This window comes from Leucoraja erinacea, chromosome 13 (genome assembly GCF_028641065.1).
Source record: "Leucoraja erinacea ecotype New England chromosome 13, Leri_hhj_1, whole genome shotgun sequence".
In the NCBI taxonomy this organism is placed as follows: domain Eukaryota; kingdom Metazoa; phylum Chordata; class Chondrichthyes; order Rajiformes; family Rajidae; genus Leucoraja; species Leucoraja erinaceus.
Window position 1 is genome coordinate 39,704,396 of NC_073389.1, and position 19,269 is coordinate 39,723,664.

At 41.8% G+C, this 19,269-nt stretch overlaps 1 protein-coding gene across 3 annotated transcripts in view; it reads right to left on the reverse strand.

The window, feature by feature from the left end:
• Positions 1–19,269, reverse strand: part of tfg (trafficking from ER to golgi regulator) — an 83,389-nt gene that overhangs the window by 53,336 nt on the left and 10,784 nt on the right. For all 3 annotated transcript variants that reach the window (XM_055644990.1, XM_055644988.1, XM_055644989.1), the window contains 2 exons: positions 15,694–15,902; positions 6,866–6,949 (listed from right to left, as the gene is read on the reverse strand). In XM_055644990.1, the coding sequence (XP_055500965.1) occupies positions 6,866–6,949; positions 15,694–15,877 (268 nt within the window). In that variant the 5' untranslated portion in view covers positions 15,878–15,902. The remainder of the gene's footprint in view (positions 1–6,865; positions 6,950–15,693; positions 15,903–19,269) is intronic.

Genomic DNA, 19,269 nt, shown 5'->3' on the forward strand with positions numbered 1-19,269 from the left:
GGTGATAATATGATCTTTGGAGCATGCCTGGCAGGCCACAATGCCTTGGAATCCCACATCCATTCTAACTTACGGTTACCTGGGTCTTTAACCGCACAACCTCTCAGACCACAAAACTAATTCCCCTCTATCCTGACTGCTTCATCTGATACAATCCTCCAAATTGGCTCTGCCTCCAGCCAATTTAGACAGATCCTATACTCGCACAAGAATAACAGCACTATAACAGTATTATTTGGGACTATTTTACCAGAGGGAGCATCAAAAGGGGAGGAAATCAGAGAATAGGCTACAGTCATAGTCATACAGCACAGCCCCTATGGCCCAACTAGTTCATATCGACTAAAATGCCCTATCTATGCTGGTTCTACCTGCCTGCATATGTCCCATATCCCTGTAAACCTTTCCTATCCAACCAGATCTTCACCTTTCCAACCCATGGTTCCTTGGAAATTTGAAAAAAGGGGAAAAGCAAGGGGAAATTAGTTAAAAGTCCTACTGGGTCTATTTGGAGTCCCCCATGTTATAAATGGCCCAATTGGCCCACATGGTACAATCAAGCAATTGTAATCATCTGCTCACAACATCTTCCACTGAAGTAAACAGATACTTTAACCTTCATCAGTATTACCCAACTTTAAAACAGCAATGCATAGAAATCTAAATGGAAATACCATGATAATAAAAATCAGTTTTATTGTGGGTCTCTTTTAAATCGCATACAGTTCCAGATTTTCTGTGTGGTTTGCTCATTGTTTTGTTGCAATTAAAATTGAGTCATAGGTTGGGATCTTTGATCTACTTTGAGCTAAAGCATGCATCATGAATTCTGATGACCAAAGGGAAATGGTTGACTTGCAACAAAAATTAATCAGCCAACTTCCCAATGGCAGGATTCCTGCTGGAATTGCCACAAAATATTCACACAATGCCTTGCTAACTGCAATTTGTGCACATGCAAGGTGTCAGAAGTTTTCTTTCTATTTTAACTTCAAGGCTTAAATTTTTTTATTTTTTTTCTTAAGCGAATTTTTCTTTCCCATTTTTATAGTTGATCTGACTTATATTTCCTCTTCCTCTAGCATCCCTCTGTATCAGATCAAAAGCCTCATTGTTGTACCCACCATACATTTTGGTTCCATATACCTAGATCAAACTGTTTTTATCAATTCACACTTTCAGTAAATTGTGATCAAAAATTCTCAAGATGAAATTTGCAGAAAAATATTTAACAAACAGCATAAACTGCAAGAAGCCATGCTTTATTTTCGAAACTCCCACTTTCTCTCTCTAATCTTAATGCGAGAACTATACCTTTTGTTGCATCTACATAATATGGTCTATTGCACAAAGCAGTATAAAACTTTGTATAAAGTTGCCATATTACTAAACTATCATAAGACCATAAGTGATAGGAGCAGAATTAGGCCATTCGACCCATCAAGTCTACTCCGCCATTCAATCATGGCTGATCTATCTTTCCCTCCAAACACTATTCTCCTACCTTTTCCCCATAACCTCTGATACCTGTACTAATTAAGAATCTATCTATCTCTGCCTTAAAAATATCCACTGATGGCCTCCACAGCCTTCTGTGGCAAAGAATTCCACAGATTCACCACCCTCTGACTAAAAAAATTCTTCCTCATTTCCTTCCTAAAAGAACGTCCTTGAATTCTGAGGGTGGGGTGGGAGATTGCAAACTTCACGTGGTCCACCCTGTTTCGACTAATGCAATCAACCCAACTTGCACAAACAAAAGATCAAAAAGAACCAGTTGACCTACAACTTTAGGCTGTGCACGCCATACGCAAGAAGAAAAATAAGAATTCTGAGGCTATAACTTCTAGACCTCGATGCTCCCACTAGTGGAAACATCCTCTCCACATCCACTCTATCCAAACCTTTCGCTATTCTGTATGTTTCAATGAGGTCCCCCCTTCATTTTTCTAAACTCCAGAAAGTATAGGCTCAGTGTCATCAAACACTCATCATATGTTAACCTACTAATTTCTGGGATGATTCTTGGAAACCTCCTCTGGACCCTCTCCAAAGGCAGCACATCCTTCGTCAGATATGGTGCCCAAAATTACTCACAATATTCCTAATGTGACCTGACCAGCGCCTTAAAGAACCTCAGCATTACATCCCTGTTTTATATTCAAGCCCTCTTGAAATAAATATTAGCATTGCGTTTGCTTTCTTTACCTCCGATTCGACTTGCAGATTAAAACTCCGTCCCTTTGCACCTCTGATTTCTAGATTATCTCCCCATTAGAAAATAGTAAACGCAGCAAGTCTACTATACAGCAAGAATGATCGAGTTTTGTCAGGAGATGAGGTTGAACAAAATAAGATTGACCAGAATTTCCTTCTGCAGAACATCTTTCTTGCCACAATATAAACATCTGCCGGTAGTTTGATATCAAAATCTAATGCTAATGACAGGAAAAGTCAAGTTCTTCTGGTAACAGCACACAAATCACAATGTTAAACATATTTCTTAATCACTGTTTGGAGTGATGTATTAAGTCGTACAAATATTAATTTTAATCTACGTCTAAGTGCTATTTATATGGACGTTACACTTGATCAGCCAACTATGTTTAGAAAACATCTGTTCTGAGCTAATGTATTCCTTTCACCAAAAAGGGTCTACTATTTACTCCCTTATTATTAATCTATTAAAAGCAACACGAGTGCCACCTGGTGGAATTGTATGAACTGTGGCAGATTTGGCCATCTACTATTCAAAGGTTTTTGCAATACATAACTGGATTTTGTTTGAATATAATTTTCATGGACTTGAACCTAACTTAATTTTGTTTTTATTTTTTTATTTAAACTTGATTTTCACCTCTGTTACAAATTCATGTAAAAAGGAATACAAGAAAGAGATAATCTGGGTAGAGATATCGGGGAGGATCATAAGATCCCTGTTTAACTCATTGCTAAAAGTTACAGAACACACATGCTTATTTTCAATGTTTTAATCTGTAATCAACACCGACGCACATCTTATTTACATGTTTTAAACCAACCCATCACTTTTATCTGCAATATTTAAAAGTTAGAAGGATAAATACACTTGCATATTTCACTCGTTAAAGAATATTAATTTATTTTAATTTCACTAGAATCTTTGCTGCACAAAACTACGTACCATTTCAAAAGATTACAAATCAATGAAATAATTCATTTTAAATATGAATTGTAAAACCAGGTGAAAAGTTAAAACAAAGCAATTAAAACATTAAAGCAAACGTAACCACATTTAAAAAACACCTAATATTTATCCAAGTCTAACCTGGCACAGATTCACTATGCAGATCATGTTGTGCAAGTGCAAGAGAATTGTAGCAAGTTCCTACCACACTACACAAAAAATCCAACAATGTCAGTAAACCCCAGTGGAGAATGAATCAGATAGGTCACTTTCAAAGTGGGAGAAGGCTTTGCTGTACCAAGAACAGGAATGGACGGGGCTAGGCTTCTTCCTTCTTGAACAAATACGTTCCATTCCTGATCAAGAACATGAAACTGAGGTTATAAAAGCTTGAGTAGTAATCCTTACTTAAACTGAAAACAAAAAATTGAATCTTCATTAATGCAGTATTAAAAGAACACAAAAATGGTGGATATCTCGATAATGAAAGATGACCTTTATCAGCGAATTTAATCGAAAGAGGGCAAACAATGCTATATTATAAATGTTATAATTAATCAGGATTGAGATGGTTGTATAATTAGTAAATTAGCCCCTTGGTAGCAACCCAATGTTAGAGATTGGACACATTCTCCATGTAGCCTCTGCTTCAGTTCTGAGGAATGCTACTTTGTTTGATACACTGTTTCAGCCAATATATTATATAGAATTGGGTCTTCCGGTGGATATTAAAGATCCCAAGGCACTTTTTACATAGATGCAGTGAATTTTGCTTGTACCTGGGTCATCATTTAACCTTTGTTAACTCAAGCAAGATTATCTGGAGGTTTATGCCCATTTGTTTTTAGTGGGTTCCTACTGTTCATAAATTGGCTACCATGCTTGTCTCAAAATATCTTCATAAGGAATTCACTGGCTGCAAAATATTTTGGAGAATCCTGCTGATACGTTAAGTACTACAGAAATCCAGTCCTTTCTCTTTTTTTAAAGGGATGAGTCAAAACCTCCTCCAGCTTGATAATCAGTGAACATAAGCAATAATTTTGAAATTTTATTACTTGCTATGATCAATTAGACCATGACATCAGTTGCTAAGCTTTGCATTTTGCATCCTACTAGCAGATTGCTGAGGATGAGTAGGAGTGAGGTATCATGTTAAAGTCATAGATTATATGAATTTGGAGTAGAAATCAGTCCACTAAGTCCTGCACATTAACAGAAACTTGAAGTGGATTCAAACATGGATTCTGTAAGCTATTCTATGTTTAAGCAATTGAAAGGAAATGAAAAGTTGGAGATGGATTGTAGGCAACAAAAATTATTTTCCTGGGTGATTTTATGTCATGGCGGGTGCAAATGAAAAAAATCTATATTTCCAAGCCACTTTAATTAGATACTGATGAGGAGTTTCATTCAGATATACCCACTCCATAGCCTCCTAAACACAACTTATATGTGTTGTACTACAGTTCCTCTGCTTAACATAAAAGTTTAAATTCAAATAAGACTAACATGGCCAAACTCATTTGGGCGATAGAAAGATTAAAATAAAACATACAAATAAAACAGAATAGAAAAAAGAGAAAACATTGGAAAACAATTCCACATTACAATATAAAAGAACTGGTAAGTAAATCCTGTCTGAAGTTGTTATGAATAAGTAGAGAGTATTATGTAGCCACCAAAAAGATGATTTCGGCTCCTGCAATGTGTTGAATATGTTTCGTGGTGGAGAGCACCAAAAAATCCAAAAGGTTTCATTAAGGTTACAATAACACTTTTAAATACATTTTTTAAATAACATGGGATTTTGTGCTTTTCATTTTTACCTACCACTATACACCATTCTACTTATCCACACAATGCAGCCTTTCCTTTCTGCTGCTACTTAGGAATGCTAAAAAAAAGTGATTGCAGGAAGCTGGATTACAGGAACAGTTAAAAGATTCAAATATACAGGTTTGTGTAATCATTCCGTGTACTTCCACATCAATTAGCTAAAAATCTATTAGCTTGTGGTTCAGAGTTAATTTAAATAGCCCTGCTGAAGCGCCAATTAAATGTATTGGTAATTTATATTAGTGAAATAAAAATATTGGATTATATTATCTTTACGTACATTATAAAAACACATGCACATTCTGGTAAAATGTATTTAAATTGTGGCAAAAATAAAATTCTAGATGGCTAACACTGAGCAGCTATAATTTTGCCATTGATCAAGGTGCAAACGGACTACCCACCCAAAAAAATATTAATTCTATCCACAACATATGAGTATTTCATCACTTTGTCTTTCGGTATTTACAGGACGGTATGATGCCCTGTGGGTATTCTATAAAAACAATGAGCAGCACTTTCACCAGGTATTTCAGATAGAATGTAGATATATTCTTATTTTGATACAAAAAGTTATGATCAAGGTACATATTAATTCTAACATTCTGAATGTTATTTTGTAGTCTATCTATGCTATTACAAAAACTCTCATCCGGTCGGCATTGCATTTAATTTTGCGCAAAAACATTACCCTATATCACTAGGATCACTCGTCACCTTACTTACCATTCTTCTCTGCTCCAAGCAACCAAGTTTTGCTCAGATCAGTGGAAGATTATAAAAGTTATGTAGGTTTAAAAAAATCATGAGATCAGCAGATTGGTCTTATCGCCTGTCAGTCATCACGAAGGTAACGCCCCTTCCGGCAACCGCTGGACAATAAAGCCCCGGAAGCTGGGCCGTGTCCATGAGCCCCTTCCAGAAAACAAAGCTGACGGAGGCTATATTCGCACTAGGAGGCTGTGAGCGCGACCTTGCGTTACCACGGGAGCAGCTAAGTGAGTCCAGAGCCGGTGATGGAACCAGATCAGGGGGGGGGGGGGGGGGGGGAAAGAGTCTGAGGTTTAAAGAAATGCGGGTCATGGGATCGGGCAGCGCCTCAGTGGCTCCATGCCCGTCGGGCGCGGACACCGGAGCAGCCCTAACGGCAACCGCTTACATGGAGAGCCCCGGAAGCTGGCCAAGCCATGAGCCCGTCCAGACGGGGCCGAGGGGGGGGCTGTGGGAGGAGGGATAAGGTGGCGGGAGGAGAGGGGTGAGCGGGACAGGAAGGGGGACGGGAGAGCTAGTGAGTCCGGAGCCGGGGATGGGTGGGGGATGGGGGGGGAGGAGGGGAAGAGGGAGAGGGCGTGTCCTGGGATGGGCAGCGCCGAAGGTAGCTCCTGGCGGGAGCGGACACCGAGAGCAGCCCTAACGCACCACACCGTTACATGGAGAGAGGGAGTGCCGCAGCCCGGCCCACAGCACGGGGAAGGGAAGGGAAGGGCGGGGGGGGGGGAGGGGGTAGGGAGAGAGACAAAGTGGGAAGGGAGGGAGGGGTGAGGAGAAGGGGAGAGGGGGGTGAGGGAGAGAGGGGGGGAGGAGGGGATGGGAGGGGTAGAGGGAGAGGGGGGACAGGGGAGGGGGGATTTGAGGGAGGGTGATGAAGAGTGGTGGGGGCGTTGGGGGAACGGGTTGGTTGGGGGACCAGACCTCCCATGTGACAGGAACCCAACGGGTCCCACAGTCTAGTCTGTAATTAAAGTCACATTTAGCCACTGGTATCTGAAGGATCACCAAATCAGGTATTTAATTTTAATAAGAACATTAAAAAGCATATCTTAATAGTTAAATGCACAATATATTACAAGAAGTACTCACCAAACAAAGTAAGCTTAAGTATCCTACTACATTGGGTAGCGAAAGAAAGATCTGAGCTATCAAATATGGTTATAAGATCTCCATCTGTAAAAACAAAATAAATAATGATTGAAGATGGAATAAAGCCACTCAATTTTGTGCAAGAATGTGCAAAAAATACTTGATGTAAACCGATGAATGTGTACAATTAAAGATTTATTAATATTTTAAACTTTCAGAATTCAAATTTGTAAGATATATTAAGTTTTCAAAGGAAAACAGGCGTTATGATATTTGTTCTCAGAGAAGCAGATGTACCATAAGATTGCTTCCAAAAGTTTACACAGGCATATATGCATTCAATGCACACATTAAAATGTTAGCCTTGGTTACATGCTAAAGATTTTGAAGGAGAGTTTGAGCCAGAAATGTTCAGAATTAAAAATATTCACCACAATATTTAAAGTGCCCCAGAAAAGAACACGATCAAAAAGAGCTGCCAATTAATAAAGTGGATTATTAAATATAATCAAAAGTAATCCAAAGAAATACTATGCAATTGCTGAAGCTTCTAACATACTTAGCAAGAGATATAGGTCAAATTGCAGACTGTTACACTTTGACATGAATCTAAACATTAAAGGAGATCTGAAAACAAATTGTGAAGGATGTGGTATAAAAGCAGCAAGCAGGCAACAAGACTGGAGAGAAAAAAGGTCATGATGAAAAGTTTCAACTGTTTCTCTTTCCATGGATGGTACCTCTTTGGTTGAGCACATCCGGCATTTTATGCTTGCATTTCAATTTATGGAATCTGCAGGGTTTTTTTGCTTTTTGATGAGTATTTTGCCTCCATCACAGTGAGGAGATGCTGGGGGTGGACTCACTGTGGTGGATGTTAATATGTGTTTATTGTTGTTTTATATGTATGACTGCTGCAATTTCAGACTTCAGTCTGAATGACAATAAAGGCTATCTCTCTCTATCTCTATCTCTATTTGGAATACTTTATCCACAAATATCCTCATTAACTGAACAAAGTAATGCCAAGTACAAAGACACTCCAAGCACTAAAATATTAAAATAGTGTGCTACTAAAAAGGTTTTATTAATACAAGAAATTAAACTAAATACAAATTCCATGTACAAAACTATTCCATATAGAATTCAGTTCTATGCTCAAATTAGGTAAAATTTTGGTCTGAAAGAAAGAAGCTGCAAGAATTGAAATTAACTGTTCCATGCCTCAACAGCATTATATTTTGAAGATAGACACAAAGTGCTGGAGTAACTCAGCAGGACAGGCAGCAAAGGAGGTTTACAAAAATGATCCCAGGAATGAGTAGGTTAACCTATGATGACCGTTTGTCGGCACTAGGCCTGTACTCGCTGGAGTTTGGAAGAATGAGGGGGGACCTCATTGAAACATACAGAATAGCGAATGGCTTGGATAGAGTGGATGTGGAGAGGATGTTTCCACTAGTGGGAGAGTCTAGGTCTAGAGATCATAGCCTCATAATTAAAAGACATTCTTTTAGGAAGGAGATGAGGAGAAATTTCTTTAATCAGAGGGTGATGAATCTGTGGAATTCTTTGGTAATAGAATTGAGTATTACTGAATTTTCAAGCCTGAATGAGTATTACTGCGGGCTTGAAAATCAGAAACGTAACCCTGAAACCCCCTCCCCAACAAACACAGCCAGACCCCAGTCTGCAAAGAATGGACCCGGCACCCTCTCCTTCCCATTCACCACTTCACACCTACTTAAGGCAAGACTCCAGTATGAAAAGAGTGGAACCTTTCCCACCCCACCCAACACTTCACACCCATTACTTCACATCCATTCACAGCCTGACCTCAGTCTGCAAAGACTGGGCCCTTCAACACCCACCCCACTCCAATCACCACTCCACTACACTCCAATCACCACTTCACATCCAATGACTGCACCTCCACAGCCACCCCTGTCAAGCTTCTCAAGTTTGTGGATGACAAAACCCTGATTGGATTGATCCAGGATGGGGATCTCTGTACTCTTTTCAGTTTGACATCTTTCCTATAACATGGTGCCCAGAACTGAAGACAATATTCTAAATGCGGTCTCACCAACGTCTTATATAACTGCAACATGACCTCCCAACTTCTATACTCAATACTCTGACTGATGAAGGCTAAAGTGCCAAAATACTTTTTGACCACCTGATATACCTGCGACACGACCTTCAAGGAACCATGCAACCATCAACCATTCCTCTGTCCACCTGACTAATTGATCCAGATCCTGCTGCAATCTTTCACAACCATTTTCACTATCTGCAAAACCACTCACTTCTGTATCATCAGCAAACTTGCTAATCTTGCCCTGTTCTGTGACGTTTCAGAGTGCTGGAGTAACTCAGTGGGTCGGGCGAGTATAGAAGTTGGGAGGTCATGTTGCAGTTGCATAAGAAGTTGGTGAGGCCACATTCAGAGTATTGTGTTCAGTTCTGGGCACCATGTTATAGGAAAAATGTCATCAAAATGGAAAGGGTACAGTGAAGATTTATGAGGATGTTGCCAGGACTAGAGGGCCAGAGCTATAGGGGGAGGTTGAGTAGGCTGGGACTCTATTTCATGGAGCACAGGAGGCTGAGGGATGATCTAATAGAGGTGTATAAAATCATGATTTGAATAGATATGGTTGAGTCTTTTGCCCAGAGTAAGTGAATCGAGGAGCAGAGGACATAAATTTAAGGTGAAGGGCAAAATATTTAATAGAAATCTGAGGGATATGTTTTTCACACAAAGGGTGGTAGGTGTATGGAACAAGCTGCCAGAGGAGGTAGTTGTGGCAGGGACTATCGCAACATTTAAGGAACAGTTAGACAGGTACATGGATAGGACAGGTTCGGAGGGATATGGATCAAACATGGGCAGGTGGGACTAGTGCAGATGGGACATGCTGGGTCGAAGGGCCTGTTTCCACACTGTATCACCCTATGACTCTATCTTTCCCTCTCAAACCCATTCTCCTGCCTTCTCCCCATTACCTCTGACACCCCTATCAATCAAGAATCTATCAATCTCCTCCTGAAAAATGTCCATTGACTTCACCTCCACAGCTGTCTGTGGCAATGAATTCCACAGTTCACCACCCTCTGACTTAAGACATTCCTGCTCATCTCCTTCCTAAAGGAATGTCTTTTAATTCTGAGGCTGTGGCCACTGGTCCTAGACTCTCCCACTAGTGGAACCATCCTCTCCAAATCCACTCCATCCAGGGTTTTACCAGGCTGGGACAGACGGCAACAACTTCACACCATGTCCCAAAGCTTGTGTCCTGTCCTGCATCACCCAAGGCAGCAGAGACGTTATAGGAGAGGGCAAGCACTGTAACAAAGTAGCTCACGATGGTTTGGGTAACATTCAGGAATGTCTATGCATGGCACATCATGAATATTACTGAAGAACGGTCTTGACCCAAACTATAATCTATACCTTTTCTCCAGAGATGCTGCCTGACCCACTGACTTACTCCAGCACTCTGTGACATGTCACCTATCCATGTTCTCCACAGATGCTGCCTGACTCGCTGAGTTACTCCAGCATTCTGTGAAACGTCGCCTATTCATATTCTCCACAGATGCTGCCTGACCCGCTGAGTTACTCCAGCACTTTGTGTCTATTTTCCCTTCACCCATCTACCCAAGCCCACTCTCCCCCCTCCTTTCCACCCATAAACCTCTCTCTGCCTTTACATTTCACTCCCCTTTCAAATCTGCTCTACTTATCTACATGCATTTTTCTTCTTCAGTTTTTAGTCATAGAATGATGCAGTGTGGAAACAGGCCCTTCAGCCCAACTTGCCCACACCGACCGACATGTCCCATCTACACTAGTCCCACTCACACGCGTTTGGCCCATATCCATCTAAATCTGTCCTATCCGTGTACGTCCAAATGTCTCTTAAACATTAGGATAGTCCCAGTCTTAACTACCTCCTCTGGCAGCTCGTTACATACACCCAGCACCCTTTGTGTGAAAAAGCTACCACTCAGATTCCTGTTAATTTCTGAAATATTGGTCATAGATTTGGTGCAAAAATGCTCCAAAACAAGGCTCAGAATGCATCAGAAAGCATCTAAAACCCCTGAGCTTCCAGGGCCCTTAAGCAGGCCCTGGATCCCGGCATCGAGGGACTTCACGCTTCGCGCTCGTGATGTGTGCAGCGCGCACATTATTTCACATTAAGTTTTTTGTAATCCTGTCATGCCAACCCCCTTTTTGAAAAGCTTCGTACGGGCCTGTAGGATGCTTTTAAAAATGTGATAATAAGAGTTTAGTTTGTGTTAGAGTGAAGAGCAAAGTAGGTGGGAGTAAGGAAGCTTTGATGACAAATTGAGGCTCTGGTGAGGAAAAAGAAGGGGACATGGGAAAGGTGTAGTCAACTGGGATTCATATATCTCAGCCAGAGTTCTTGTAATTTTTTCCCTAGCTATATCCCTAGAGTTTTTTTGAGGAGCACAGATTAAGAATAAGGGGTAGGCCATTTAGGACTGAGATGAGGAATAGAGTTGTGGAATAGAGTTGTGGACCTGGGCTAAGGGAATCAAGGGATATGGGGAACAAGTCGGAACGGGGTAGTGATTTTAGATGATCAGCCATGATCATATTGAATGGCGAAGCTGGCTCAAAGGGCCGAATGGCCTACTGCTGCACCTATTTTCTATGTTTCTATGGTGATTGCCTAAGGGCTATAAGGAAAAGCATGGGAATTATAGAGCAGTGAGCCTAGCATCTGTGTTGGGCAAATTGCTAGAGAGGATTTTTATGAATAAGATATATATACATTTGGATAGACATTTTTGACGTGAGAGATCGAGTCTTACGAATCTGATTTAATTTTTTGACGAAGTAAGAAAAATGGTTGGCGAGGGCAAGGCCGTATCCGTTTTCTGTTTGAACTTCAGCAAAGCTTTTAATAAGGTTCCGCATGGTACGCCGCTCAGAAAGTTTCGATTGTTTAAGAAGGAACTGCAGATGCTGGAAAAATCGAAGGTAAACAAAAATGCTGGAGAAACTCAGCGGGTGAGGCAGCACCGATGGAGCGAAGGAAATAGGCCGAACATTTCAGGTCGAGACCCTTCTTCAGACCAGTTAGCCTGACATCGGTGGTGGGGAAGTTGCTGGAGTCAAGTATAAAAGATGAAATAGCCAAACATTTGGATAGCAGTAACAGGATCGGTCCGAGTCAGCATGGATTTACGAAGGGGAAATCATACTTGACTAATCTTCTGGAATTTTTTGAAGATGTAACTCGGAAAATGGATAAGGGAGAGCCAGTGGATGTGGTGTAACTGGACCTTCAGAAAGCATTTGATAAGGTCCCACATAGGAGATTAGTGGGCAAAATTAGGGCACATGGTATTGGGATTAGAGTGCTGATATGGATAGAGAAGTGGTTGGTAGACAGGAAACAAAGAGTAGGGATTAACGGGTCCCTTTCAGAATGGCAGGCAGTGACTAGTGGGGTACCGCAAGGCTCGATGCTGGGACCGCAGCTATGTACAATATACATCAATGATTTGGATGAAGGGATTCAAAGTAACATTAGCAAATTTGCAAATGACACAAAGCTGGGTGGCAGTGTGAACTGTGAGGAGGATGCTATGAGAATGCAGGGCAACTTGGACAGGTTGGGGGAGTGGGCAGATGCATGGCAGATTAAGTTTAATGCGGATAAAGTGAGGTTATCCCCTTTGGTAGCAAAAACAGGAAGGCAGATTTCTATCTGAATGGCTTCAAGTTGGGAAAAGGGGAATTACAACAGGATCTGGGGGGGTCCTTGTTCATCAGTCTATGGAAGTAAGCATGCAGGTACAGCAGGCAGTGAAGAAAGCAAATGACATGTTGGCCTTTATAAGAATAAGGAATCGAATATAGGAGCAAAGAGGTCCTTCTGCAGTTGTACAGAGCCCTAGTGAGACCACACCTGGAGTATTGTGTGCAGTTTTAGTCCCCAAATTTGAGGAAGGACATTCTTGCTATTGAGAGAGTGCAGCATAGGTTTACAAGATTAATTCCCGGGAAGGCGGGACTGTCATATGCTGAGAGAATGGAGCGGCTGGGCTTGTACACTCTGGAGTTTAGAAGGATGAGAGCAGGAAGGCGGGACTGTCATATGCTGAGAGAATGGAGCGGCTGGGCTTGTACACTCTGTAGTTTAGAAGGATGAGAGGGGATTGTTAAGGGTTTGGACCCGCTAGAGGCAGGAAACATGTTCCCGATGTTGGGGGAGTCCAGAACCAGGGGCCACAGTTTAAGAATAAGGAATAAGCCAATTAGAACGGAGATGAGGAAACACTTTTTCTCACAGAGAGTGGTGAGTCTGCGGAATTCTGCTTCAGAGGGCGGCGGAGGCAGCTTCTCTGGATGCTTTCAAGAGAGAGCTAGATAGGCCTCTTAAAAATAGCGGTCAGGGGATATGGGGGGGAAGGCAGGAACGGGGCACTGATTGGGGATAATCGGCCATGATCATATTGAATGACGGTGCTGGCTCGTAGGGCTGAATGGCCTACTGCACCTATTGCCTATTGTCTATTCAGAAGAATTTTGACCCGAAACTTTGCCTATTTCCTTCACTGTCTGAAGAAGGGTTTCGACCTGAAACGTTGCCTATTTCCTTCGCTCCATAGATGCTGCTTCACCCGCTGAGTTTCTCCAGCATTTTTGTCTACCCAGGAAGTTTTGATTGCAAGGGATCCAGGGAGAGTTAGCCAACTGGATAGAGAATTGGTTTCATGGAAGGAAGCAAAGTGTGATGGGTGAAGGTTGTTTTTCATACAGGAGACCTGTGACTACTGGTGTGAGGAATTGGTGATGTGCCCATTGCTGTTTGTGGTTTGTTTAGGTGTATTATTGTCGCATGTACCAATCTTCTTCTTCTTCTTGCTTAAGGCGTGCACAGCCTAAAGTTGGAGTACAACTTGTTCTATTTGATCTTATTTGATTGTGCACATCAGGTTGATTGCATTCGTCGAAACTGGGTGGACCACATGAAGGTTGCAATCTCCCACCCCCATGTACCAATAATAATAGCCATTAATAATAATATATTTAAGGCAGAGATAGATAGATTCTTGACTAGTACGGGTGTCAGAGGTAATGGGGAGAATGGGATTAGGAGGGAGAGATAGATCAGCCATGATTGAATGGCAGAGTAGACTTGATGGGCTTAATGGCCTAATTCTGTTCCTATCTCTTATGATCTTATGTACCAAAGTTCCGCGAAAAGCTGTGTTCTGCATGCTATCCAAATAGATCAGATATACCATACATTATACAATCAGTTCAAACTAAACTACAATAGATAGATCAAAGGGGAAGATACAAAGTGTAGTTCTCCGTATTATAGCACATCTGTTTCTTCAACAAAGTCAAATGTCTTCAATGTGGTATGGGTTAATTAAACAGTAACCTAGCTTATGGATAGATCGTTCAAAAGCCCGATAATGGAGGGGAAGATGTATATCAATGATTTGGATGGACACAGAAAAGGCTTCATGGAAGGAAAAGAGGGTGGTGATGGAAGGTTGTTTTTTAGACCGGAGGCTTGTAACTAGTGATGTGCCATGGGGATTGGTACTGGGTCCATTGCTGTTTGTCCTTTATATCAACGATTTAGATAAGAATGCAGATGACATTAAAAATTAAATTTGTCAGCTGGCTTCATGGCCCTATTTTAAACAAATATAAAAAAGCCCTGTTTTTTAAATAGTACTAGACTAAATGCAGCTGCTCCCCCAAAGGTGTGCGTTGGGGAGCTAATAAAGCTGTTTTTGAAAAATTTGAGCCCGTTGCGTCCCATGTTCACAGGGGAGGGCAGGTCCCCCAACCCAATATTCCACCTCTCCACCAATTCCAATATTGGTGGTCAGGTGGGGGGGGGCTTTCTGAAGCACTAGTATGGGTGTTGTGGGCTGAAGGGACTGGTTTTCAGAGGGTTAGTATGGACATTGTGGGGCAAATGGATTCTTGGGGTGGCAGCTCAGTCACTCAAGCCTGATGGTGCTGGTAGCTCACTCACGGCTGGTGGGCTTGCAGTTGACTCACGGCTATTCCTTGAAATTCCATTTCAAGCAGGGTGCAAGGCCACCAAATTCAAGTGCAGTTTCATGCTACTTCAAGCAGGGTGCAAGGCCATCAAATTCAAGTGCAGTTTCATGCCATTTCAAGCAGGGTGCAAGGCCACCTAATTCAAGTGCAGTTTCGTACCACTTCAAGCAGGGTGCAAGGCCACCAAATTCAAGTGCAATTTCATACCACTTCAAGCAGGGTGCAACGCCACCAAATTCAAGTGCAGTTTCATACCATTTCAAGCAGGGTGCAAGGCCACCAAATTCAAATGCAGTTCCATACCATTTCAAACAGGGTGAAACCACTATAAAACCACCATTAAACTACACATTGTGATGCCATTGTGGCACTCGGCAGCTTGAGAGCTCATTGTAATTGGTGCATTGTGAGTTGTATTGTGACATCATCAGTGGAACCTCCTGGAGAAAAGTCTGTCTGCGAGAAGCTGCGGTTGCCGTTGGCAATGCCCCACTGTGATGTCATTGTGGCACTGAGGCTGTGCGTGAGAACCGTTTTTTTCCTTTTTTTTTAAAAACTTGAATCGTTGATAACTTGTGAAATATAGGATGAAATCTTAAGTGAGCCTGAGTACAGCGTGGACAGGAAAAATATGTTAGAATATGTAATAAAAAGAGCTAGCACGTAGCGTTTTGAGGAAGATACAACACACACACACACACACACAATGAGACTTTTATGGGTATAGCAATAGAAAGATAGATTCAGTACTCACCCTCATCTTTGTACTTGATTGTGACTTCATCATTACTCTGAAGTTTCCCACGGAACACCCGTTGCATCATCAGAACTAGTTCATCGTAGGTGATATCCTCATTGTGGATAGGGATTCTGCGTATATCATCACCTAACTGAGCTTTAATGATGAGCTTCCCACTGAGATCCAATTGCCCATTCATTGTTGCCTCCTCTCAGGCTGTACACCTAAAAATGGGTAAAACTAATAATTAATGTTGGGAAAGTGAAATAAATTTTTAGATTCTGATGGTAAGATGATTCGATAAATTAGATTTCACCCACTTTTGGTGTGCTAAATGGATGCAGCATTTTGTCAATATCAAATCAAGGTCACCACAAATAAAAATTCCAAAACTAAGACATCCATAATTTAAGAAATCCCTAACGTGTTTTGCTTCTATTTATAAGCTACAAGAGCTGACTTGTGTATGTGTACAGTTAGCAGCTGTTTACTGAGCTCTTTGACAAAAGTAGCAACTTTAAAAAAAACTTTACACAGCAGACAGAGTATAATGGCAGTAAAGTCCTCTCCAATGTGTCAAAGCATGGAATCATTGAAGATACCAGTGAATGATGTCAAATTCTGCTGGTCATTGAAAAGCCAAGTTAGGCAACAAAGTATACAAGATATTAATGTGGCATTGCAGACCCTTTGATTACCACTTCATTCTGAATCTCTGATATCTCTCCTTTTAATCATGAATTAATAAGTTTTACTCAAAAGCTCCAACTCTAGTCAGTGGAGGAAAAATATACTGTGCAGTAACTGCACAAAATATGCTCATCAAAATATGGTCATTAACTGCACAAAATATGCTCAGCTAATGCCAGCCACACTGAAGTGAATCACACCCAGACGCTTCTCTGCCAAATTCCTGATGGTTGCTAATTGTCCCAGAAATGATCGCTATCAGGATCTAACATGCACTAAACAGCTTTTATGCACAATTTTCACATACAAACGTGTGCAAAGTGGTCCAATTTCCAGGCCTGTAAGTTAAATTTTGTAAGTAACTTTCAGAACAGATGGATAAATTTCATAGTAGAGCCAAAATGCTGGAGTAACTCAATAGGTCAGGCAGCATCTCTGGAGAAAATGAATAGATGGCGTTTCCGGTCGAGAGCCTTCATCAGACTTGTCAGTCCAGATACGCTGCCTGACCCGCTAAGTTACTCCAGCATCTTTCGTGTAAACCAGCATCTTCAGTTCTTTCTTGCAGATAAATTTCATAAGACCACCCAAATATACACTACCAACCGCCAAAGACAAACATTGAAATAATAACTACCACTATTATAAAATCTTTGGAACATCTCTTTTAATTGCTCTCTAATTTACTAAGGAAACACTTAATGTGCAGTCCCTTAATTACTCGCCAAAACAAAAAAAAGGGGTGGGAATTAATAAGCTTTGGCTTCTTCCTGCTCCTTTTCGGACACATATGATTTCATTTATTTATAGATATTGTTGATGACACTTTATAAATATTTTTGTTTTGTTTTTTGTATGCTGTTTCACATTTGCTTTTTATTCTTTAATTCTGTCCGAAATAAATAATAAATAAATAAATAAAGATCACAAAAATGCTGCTAAATTTATTCTAAGGTACAATGCTTTCTCAACATGAAGCAAGTATATTTTCTAATTGTTCCATTGGTACTAAGATTGTGTAGCCTCTTCTTTTGCAGGATACAAGGGTGACTGGTTTTCATCCTGGTTTCGTGGGTTCTGAACTGACAGAGGAAGCCACTTTAGGAACTACTGACCATTCCCTTACGGAGCAGAGAATAGCTGACGGTGCTAATGACTGGGGAGATTGTGATGTGCAGTGTCCATTCTGCTGCTTTTGCAGTGCTTCACTGCACCCCTGATGTATAGACCAAGTTTTCCAAGTTCTCAATATTGCCTTGAATGCTCAGCCCCACTTTGTGCAGTTATGGGCTCCAGATTACAAAATGACAGCAGGTATGTCGCATTTTTCCAAAGCGGCTTTGAGCTTTTCCACCATCTTCTTGTGACAGTTTTCGAAAAATATTGTCTGTTTATTGGTACTGTGCACAATATTGATATGGCCTGCCCAATGAAGCTAATCGAGTGTAATTAGGAATATTAGCCTGGTAATGAGCAGTGACATTGCAAGATTTATCCTTTCAGTATAATTTCAGCATTGGTTGTATCTTTTAAGTTTCATAAGATGTCTGGTGCAGGTAATCCTACTCTCAGAAATTATATGAGATCAGGGATCAAGGCTGCCAAGAGAATTTTGTGCCAGGTCTGACGGTCACGATCTTGAAAAGTCCTTTTCTTCAAGAAACCAAAAACTTGTGTGGCACAGAATAGGTAGAGGTGAATTTCATTCATCAATGTCTGCTTTTACCAAGAGGTGACTTCAAAGGTATGGGAAATTGTACGTTTTTAAGGGTTTTGTCATGAAGCATGTTAGTCGGAGGACACTGTTGTGTAATGGAAGAGTGTGGGAAGGAACTGCAGATGCTGGTTTAGCTAGGCTGAGTCTGAAGAAGGGTCTCGACCCAAAACACCCATTCCTTCTCTCCAGAGATGCTGCTTGCCCAGCTGAGTTACTCCAGCATTTTGTGTCTATCTTGTGTAGTGCAAAAGGTTGGTAGAGGATCTTACACATGTTAAGTGTAAAGGCCCAGTCCCACTTACATGTCCTTGGTACGCAAATTACACGTTGAGGCGCATGGGCATCGTGTGGCCGTGCGGGGCCGGTCTCACTGAGAAGCGCGGAGGGGTATGGAGTTGTGCGTGGTATCGCGCGGCGCTCCAAAATTTTGTAGCGAACGAAATCTTCGCGCGGCACCGGCCTGTCGCGTAAATGACGGCCAAAGTGGGACAGGCCCAAGACCCTGGCGCGACGCAAGGTCTCACCTCCAACAGCAGCAGAAGCAGGCAAACGATCGCCGAGCTCGGCCTGGGGCTCACGGCCATTGCGGTCCGGATCCGCCCCCACTTCTATTCCCAGAGCGGGGCCACGAAAATTGAAGATAGACACAAAATGCTGAAATAACTCAGCAGGACCGGCAGCATCTCTGGAGAGAAGGTTGAACGGATGAGGTTTTGGGTCAAGACCCTTCTTTCAGGCTGAAGAAGGGTCTCGACCCGAAACATCACCCATTGCTTCTCTCCAGAGATGATGCCGGTCCTGCTGAGTTACTCCTGCATTTTGTGTCCATCTTCAAATGACGTCACGCACTCCAGACGGCTGTGTGGACGCATTAAGTCGCGCGCGACCTTCGCAGGACCGTCGCACCTCAACACGACCACGAGGTTGCGTAATTATCGTGCCAAGGGCACGTAAGTGGGACAGGGGCTTAATGCTTTCGCATACTTCAATGGACAAGTCAACTGTAGCCTGGAGCTCAGCTGTTAAGCAGCAAAAATGCAAGCAGGTGACTTAAGAAGTAAAGCTACGTGACACCAAGGAAGAATACCAGAACAAGCAAGCGGCTCAATTCAATCAGGCAGATGCCAGATGTCTGTGGCAGGGCCTGAATACTATCACGAGATTTAAACTGAAATAGGGAGTGA